The sequence below is a fragment of the Carcharhinus amblyrhynchos genome, unplaced genomic scaffold (assembly GCF_965287045.1).
Source record: "Carcharhinus amblyrhynchos unplaced genomic scaffold, sCarAmb.v2.hapA scaffold_53, whole genome shotgun sequence".
NCBI classification, from domain to species: domain Eukaryota; kingdom Metazoa; phylum Chordata; class Chondrichthyes; order Carcharhiniformes; family Carcharhinidae; genus Carcharhinus; species Carcharhinus amblyrhynchos.
Genome location: NW_027649794.1, coordinates 369,598 through 377,952, shown reverse-complemented (window position 1 = coordinate 377,952; position 8,355 = coordinate 369,598). Strand labels below are relative to the sequence as shown.

Below are 8,355 nucleotides of genomic sequence, written 5' to 3'. Positions count from 1 at the left end.
GTCTCCCACCTGTTCTTCACTGAAGAGGTGTCACAAGATATTTCATAACCATTAGCAGAAACAGACTAATTAATTATCTCATCGTGAAAGTCAGTGCAGAAGTTTATCAGGGCTGACTCTCCCTCAGCACCGACCCTCTGACAGTGCGGCACTTCCTCAGTACCAAGCAGAGTGTTGACCTGGATTATGAGGCTTGTATCTGTGGGTTGAAGACATAACTCCGGGAAAGGAGGTCATGGATTCAACTTCTCTATGTACAGTATGGTTTGTCTGTATAATGCACAAGAAACAATACTCTTCACTGAGATAATATACATGACAATAATAAATAAACTTCCTCAGTCCCTGGTCCCCCCTCCCTTGGGCATAAATGGATTACTGACCCCAACATGCCCCTTTCACAACCAGATTTACATTATAATTATCCTCTTTGTGATTTCAGACAAATATTCAGCAGTTTAGAAACGTACCACAAATCCGATGAAATGAACATAAACGTAATCAGATGTACACCTTATAAACCAATAACTGGACATGCAAACACAAACATAAAGATACATGTGGTCACAAATACAGTTTCACACATACACACACAAACATGCATACCCACATTAACACATGCAGTCACATCCACACCACACAGTCACAGACTTGGAGGCTGCAATTAGAATCATAGAAACCCTACAGGAGGTTATCTGGCCCTTTGTGCCTGCACCAACAAAAATCCCACCAAGCCCTATCCTCATAACCCCATGTATTTACCATACTAATCCCCCGCACACTAAGGGGCAAATTTAGCAAGGCCAATCCACTTAACCTGTATATCCTGAGAGCATGGGAGGAAACCAGAGCACCCCGAGGAAACCCGCATAGACATGGGGAAAATGTGCAAACTTCATAATGTCACCCAAGACTGGAATTAAACTCATGTCCCTGGCGCTGTGATGTAACAGTGCTAACCGCCTTGCCATCCCAGAATTCTCAGATCTCGTCTGTGGCTGGGATTCTCCGGTACGGCTGCTGTGAATGAAGCGAAGGAGATGGTCATCGACTTCAGGAAGAATAATGGAGTGCATGCCCCTGTCTACAACAACGTGGACGAAGTAGAAATGGTTGAGAGCTTCAAGTTTTTAGGTGTCTAGAAAACGAACAACCTGTCCTGGTCTCTTCATGCAGATGCTATAGTTAAGAAAACCCTCAAAGCCTCTTTCTCAAGAGGCTAAGGAAATTTGGCATGTCTGGTATAACTCTCACCAACTTCTTCAGATGTACCATGGAAAGCATTCTTTCTGGATATATCACAGCTTGGTCTGGCTCCTGCTCTGCCCTGCCCAAGACCACAAGGAACTACAAAGGACCATGAACGAAGCCCAGTCCATCATTCAAACCAGCCTCCCACCCACTGACACTGTCTACTACACTTCCTGCTGCCTCAGAAAAGCAGCCAGCATAATCAAGGACCCCATGCACCCCAGACATACTCCCTTCCACCAGGAAAATAGTACAAAAGGCTGAGGACGCATACCAACCAACTCAAGAACAGCTTTTTCCCTGCTACTCTCAGACTTTTGAACGGGCCTACCTCACATTAAGTTATCTTTCCCCACACCCTAGCTACAACTGCAACACTACATTCTGCACCCCCTCCTTTCCTTCCCTATGTACGGTACATTTTGTCTGTATAGTGTGAAGAAACAATACTTTTTGCTGTACACTAATACATGACAACAATAAACCAAATCAGAGCACACAAGATCGGAAAATCCCAGCCTGAGGGTACACACATACAAACGGTGACACAACCACACACACACACACACAATTTTTGTCTCACGAGAGTGGATCAGAGAATCATGAAAGAATTAAATGAATTAATAATTAGATTTGCGCAGAAGCAAAACGCAGCCAGTGTTAGAGATCCAAAATAAAAACAGAAAATTGTTCGAAATATTCAGCAGGTCTGTTGGTATCTGTGGAGAGAGAACCAGAGTTAACGTTTCGAGTTGAGACAGCCTTTTGCTAAGAGATTGTCCCAACCGGAAACATTAACTCTTGTTCTTCTCTCTCCACAGATGCTGTCTGAATTGCGGAATATTTTTTCTAATTTTATTTATGTTTGGGTTGCGTTTAATCTCTTGCTGTAGCAATTGCGCTCTCACTTCCTGGGCATCACGTCAGGGAAACAATCAAACTCTCAGAACAAACAGGATGGCACAAGGAACACGTCAAATCAATATCAGCTGACTCATCATGCTAATAATTGTAACAATAACAAATCAAATTGTCATTTTAACAGCTCGAGAATAGTCTTTCACTTTAATCACTATTATTTAAATGTTTGTCACATTACAGGAAAGACAGGATTGCTCTGGAGCGCAGGGATTTACAAGAATGTTGCCATGGCTTGAAAATTCAGGAGAGATTAAATAGGCATGTTGTTTTCCTTGGAGGCTAAGGGGTGACCTAACAGAGGTGTCCAAAATTACGAGGGACCTAGACAGCCAAGAATGTCCACTGGCCCCAGGCAGAGGGGTCAATTACCAGAGACAGTTAGAAATATTGACACAGGAGAGGCAGTATTGTCACTGGACTCACAATGCTTCAGAAAGCCTGGGTTTGAATCCCACCCAGGCAGATAGTGAAAGAAGAATCTAATTAAAAAATTGGAATTAACAGTAGACAGACTATAAAACTATTGTCTGTTGTTGTAAAAACCCACCTGGGGAGGAAATCTGCCATCCTTACTTAGTCTGGCCTACATGTGACTTCAGATCCACATGGCTTTATCTGCCACTTAGTTCAAGGGCAGTTAGGGTTGAACAACCAATGCTGACTTTTCCAGCAACATCCACAAGAGAATGGAAGATATTTTACAAACAACCCGACAAGTTAGCGAGCGAAGCTTTGTAAATGTGCATTCACACACACTCAAAGGGTCACCTGGACTCAAAATTCTCTTTTCTCTCCTTACAGATGCTGCCAGACCTGCAATAAATAAACTTAATACTTTGACGCCTTCAACATGAGATTTATTCACCTCTTTTAAGTTCAGCAAATAGAATTCCCTGCAAGCTCCTCTGGGGAAAAACTGTCCATCATCCCAAAGTGACAGAAACCAAGGGATGTCATTTCCTGATCTGTGAAGTAAGGACATCGACTGCCCTCCACTGAGACCATATAGGCTCCTCATTCACTGTTCAGCCCGGATACATTCCGTCACCGCCTCCACTCTCCTTGTACGCCCAGTTGATCCGGAGATTCTGGGGCAGCTCTGAGTGTGCCAGCTCCTGGAAGGCGAAGGATTCTGAGTTGGCCGGCTGCTGGTAAAAGTTCAGGAGATCAGCCGGTCTCCTCATCTGGTGGAGCCGGGAGTTGGGCACCGGGTGGCTGAGCTCATGGGCCAGCTCACAGAGGAGGCGAAACCTCTCACCCTCGCCCAGCTGGGTCTCCTGCCAGCCTGGGGCAGCAGGTGAACCTGTCACCCGTTCCAGTGCTGCCCGAACCCTCTCTTCCAGCTGAATAGGGGGCTGGTATTTCCGGCTCCGAGCAGGAGGTCTGGCCAGGGAGTCCTAGGGATAAAGAGAGAGATAGGTCCAAGTTAGAAAATGGCATCCCACTAAAATCAGACCGACCAATATCAGACAGATTATTGCTGAAGATGGCACCAGAACTTCTTTCAAGCTGTGCCCAGCATACCTTCCAATTCTATCTTTTACTCTCATTCTATGCTTCTAAAACTTTATGACTGTACGATTGAGGAAAGGCACTGACATAATGGTATTATCACCAGACGAGTAATCCAGAGACTCATGATAATACTTTGGGGACTCGCGTTCAAATCCACGGCAGACGGTGAAATTTGAATTTAATAAAAATCTGGAATTAAAAGTCTAAGGATACTGTAAGACCATTGTTGATTGTCATAAAAACCCATCTGAGTTACTAATGTCCTTTAGGGAAGACAATCTGCCATCCTTACCTGGTCTGGCCTACATGTGACTCCAGAGCCACAGCAATGTGGTTGACTCTGAAATGGAGAGCAGTTAGGGACAGGTAATAAATACTGGCCCTTCCAGCGACACCCACATCCTGTAAATGAATTAAAAATAACCTACATTCTGCACTCTCTCCTTTCCTTCTCTATGAATGGTATGCTTTGCCCATATAGCATGCCAGAAACAGTACTTTTCACTGTACACCAATGCATGTAGCAAATAATAAATCATGAGGAGAGGCTGAATAAACTAGGCTTGCACTCGTTACAGTTTAGAAGAATGAGGGGAGATCTCATTGAGACATATAAGATGATGAATGGGATGGATAGGATAGAGGTGGAGACTCTTCCCGCTCAGAAAGGACAGTAGGACCGGGGGCACAGCCTCAAGATAAAGGGGGGGCGGTTTAGAACGGAGTTGAGGAGGAACTTCTTCACTCAAAGGGTGGTGAATCTCTGGAATTCTCTGCCCGTTGAAGTGGTGGAGGCTGCCTCGCTAAATATTTTTAAGACGCGGGTTGATGGGTTTTTGATAGGCAAGGAGATTAAGGGCTATGGGGAGAGAGCGGGAAAGTGGAACTGAGCCACAACAGATCAGCCATGATCTTATTGAATGGCGGGGCAGGCTCGAAGGGCTAGATGGCCTACTCCTGCTCCTATTTCTTATGTTCTTATGTAAATCAAATTGACAGCTACCCCAAGCTGCCTTGCCCCAGGGTGGGACCCTCAACCCCTAACCTCCCAGTTGCTATGGAGATTTAACCCCCCCCACCCCCCCAGTTGCTATGGAGATTTAACCCCCCCCACCCCCCCAGTTGCTATGGAGATTTAACCCCCCCACCCCCCCCAGTTGCTATGGAGATTTAACCCCCCCACCCCCCAGTTGCTATGGAGATTTAACCCCCCTGACCTCCAAGTTACTGTGGAGATTAACCCCCGCCCCACCCCCCAGTTGCTATGGAGGTTAATCCGCACCCCCGGATCCTGCTGTGCTGCCCCGGTCCCGGTACCGGACGCTCTGCAGCCGGTCATCAGGAGCCTCCCGCAGCTCAGTCCTGCTTTCAGCCTCAACACCGCCGCCATGCCGCAACCACCCGGAAGGAGCTGGAACTACATCCGCGCAGCCGCGGACTGCACCAGTCCTGGCACCGTCCACGGCCACCACGCCTGCGCCAGAATAGGCCCCGCCTCTTTCCGTGCCGGCGGCCGGCACCCTGAAGCGCGTGCTGAACTCTCAATCTGCGCAGGCGTCAAACCAGCCGGCCAACTCATTGCCCTCTGGAAGATGTAGTCCAGTGACGAGGTCCTCACCTCCCCCCAGGGAGTCCCCTCCCCCAGCCCACCCCCCCCAGGGAATCCCCTCCCCCAGCCCATTCCCCAGGGAATCCCCTCCCCTAGTTCACTCCCCAGGGAATCCCCTCCCCTAGTTCACTCCCCAGGGAACACCCCCCCCAGCCCACTCTCAAGGGAACCCCCCCCCGCCCACTCCTCAGGGAACCCCCCCAGCCCACTCCCCAGGGAATCCTCCCAGCCCACTATCCAGGGAATTCCCCCGACCCACTTCCCAGGGAATCCCCTACCCCCAGCTCACTCCCAGGGAATCCCCCTCATCCCACTCCCCAGGGAATCCCCCCCAAGCCCACTCCCCAGGGAATCCCCCCAAGCTCACGCCCCAGGGAATCCCCTCCCCCAGCCCACTCCCCAGGAACCCCTCAGCCCGCACGCCAGGGAATCCTCCAGCCCACTCCCCAGGGAATCCCCTCCTCCAGTTCACTCTCCAGGGAACCCCCCCCAGCCCACTCCCAAGGGAACCTCCCCCCAGCCCACTCCTCAGGGAACCCCCCCAGCCCACTCACCAGGGAATCCTCCCAGTCCACTATCCAGGGAATTCCCCCAACCCACTTCCCAGGGAATCCCCCACCCCCAGTTCACTCCCAGGGAATCCCCTACCCCAGCCCACTCCCCAGAGTACCCCCCTCCAGCCCACTCCCCAGGAATCCCTCAGCCCGCATGCCAGGGAATCCTCCAGCCCACTACCCAATGGAATCCCCTCCCCCAGCCCAGTTCCCAGGGAATCCCCTCCCACAGCCCACTCCCCAGAGAATCCCCTTTTCCAGCCCACTCCCCAGGAAATCCCCCCAGCCCTCTCCTCAGGGTATCCCTTTCCCCAGCTCACTCCCCAGGGAATCACCCAGCTCACTCTGCAGGGAACCCTGCAGAACCAAAATAGCCAAGTTTTGCATGCATGAGGATGGCCTCAATGGGGATCTTGGGTTCACGTCACACTACAATAATCCCCACCATTTGGCTTTGGTTTGTAAAATTCTACTCACTGTCCTGGCTTGAGACAGTTCACATCTCTTCAACCTGTGATCATCCCCTCCTCCACTTGCATTATCCGTACCTGTAGAGACTTGATAATTTGTAAAGACTCACATTCCAACCATTATATTCCAATTGAGTCTGCATCTATATACATGCCATGCTTGTGAACCCACCTTTCCACTCACCTGACGAAGGAGCAGTGTTCTGAAAGTTCATGATATCAGATAAATCTGTTGGACTTTAAGCTGTTGTTGTGAGACTTCTTACTGTGCCCATCCCAGTCCAATGCCAGCATCTCCACATCACAATTCCACTACTATGCCCTGCTCAAACTTGCTCGACTATTCAACAGATGGTCACTGTCTGCTCCTTGTGTGGCATGAATGTTCAATGTGTGCATGGGTCAGGATGTGGGAATGCCGGCGTTGGACTGGCGTAAACACAGTAAAAAGTCTGACAACACCAGGTTTAAGTCCAACCGATTTATTTGATAATACAAGCTTTCGAGGGGACTGCCTCTTCGTCAGGTGAATGGAGAGTTCTGGCCTCAGACAGAGCATATAAAGCACAGACAGTTTAGAGATTACTGATTAAAATGCGAATCCTTACACCTAACCTGCTGTTCAAGACCTGAAGTGGCTGACAATGTGAGTAGAAGGAGCACTGATCACAGGTTACAGAGATGTGTATTGTCTCCAGACAGTACAGTAAGTGAGGTTTTGCAAACCCAGGCAAGTCACAGGGGTTACAGATAGTGCAACATGAACCCAAGATCCCTGTTGAGACCGTCCTCATGTGTGCAGAACTTGGCTATCAGTCTCTGTTCAGCGACTCTGCGCTGTCGTGTGTCGTGAAGGCTGCCTTGGAGAATGCTTACCCGAAGGTCAGAGGTTGAATGCCCGTGACCACTGAAGTGTTCGCCAACAGGAAGGGAACAGTCTTGCCTGGTGATTGTCGAGCGATGTTCATTCATCCGTTGTCGTAGCGTCTGCATGGTCTCCCCAATGTACCATGCTTCGGGACATCCTTTCTTGCAACGTATCAGGTAGACAATGTTGGCCGAGTTGCAAGAGTATTTACCATGTACCTGGTGGATGGTATTCTCACGTGTGATGATGGTATCCATGTCGATGATCTGGCATGTCTTGCAGAGGTTGCTGTGGCAGGGTTGTGTGGAATTGTGGTCACTGTTCTCCTGAAGACTGGGTAGTTTGCTGCGAACAATGGTCTGTTGCAAGACATGCCGGATCATCGACATGGATACCATCATCACACGTGAGAATACCATCCACCAGGTACATGGTAAATACTCTTGCAACTCGGCCAACATTGTCTACCTGATACATTGCAAGAAAGGATGTCCCGAAGCATGGTACATTGGGGAGACCATGCAGACGCTACGACAACGGATGAATGAACATCGCTCGACAATCACCAGGCAAGACTGTTCCCTTCCTGTTGGCGAACACTTCAGTGGTCACGGGCATTCAACCTCTGACCTTCGGGTAAGCATTCTCCAAGGCGGCCTTCACGACACATGACAGCGCAGAGTCGCTGAACAGAGACTGATAGCCAAGTTCCGCACACATGAGGACGGTCTCAACAGGGATCTTGGGTTCATGTTGCACTATCCGTAACCCCCGTGACTTGCCTGGGTTTGCAAAACCTCACTTACTGTACTGTCTGGAGACAATACACATCTCTGTAACCTGTGATCAGTGCTCCTTCCACTCACATTGTCAGCCACTTCAGGTCTTGAACAGCAGGTTAGGTGTAAGGATTCGCATTTTAATCAGTAATCTCTAAACTGTCTGTGCTTTATATGCTCTGTCTGAGGCCAGAACTCTCCATTCACCTGACGAAGAGGCAGTCCCCTCGAAAGCTTGTGAGTATTATCAAATAAATCGGTTGGACTTAAACCTGGTGTTGAGACTTTTTACTGTGCATGGGTCAGCACAGGGTTAGATGCAGAGTAAAGCTCCCTCGACACTGTCCCCATCAAACACTCCCAGGACAGGTACAGCACGGGGTTAGAT

At 49.2% G+C, this 8,355-nt stretch overlaps 1 protein-coding gene across 1 annotated transcript; it reads right to left on the bottom strand.

Annotated features, from left to right (window-relative positions):
- Nucleotides 1-2,297: 2,297 nt before the first annotated feature.
- LOC145337607 (large ribosomal subunit protein mL50-like) lies at nt 2,298-5,116 on the bottom strand. Its single transcript, XM_080182403.1, has 2 exons — nt 4,970-5,116; nt 2,298-3,569 (listed from the first exon to the last, which is right to left on the bottom strand). The coding sequence occupies exons 1-2, from the start codon at nt 5,075-5,077 to the stop codon at nt 3,198-3,200; spliced, it is 480 nt and encodes a 159-aa protein (XP_080038529.1). The 5' UTR covers nt 5,078-5,116; the 3' UTR covers nt 2,298-3,197.
- Between the last annotated feature and the right edge of the window lie 3,239 nt (nt 5,117-8,355).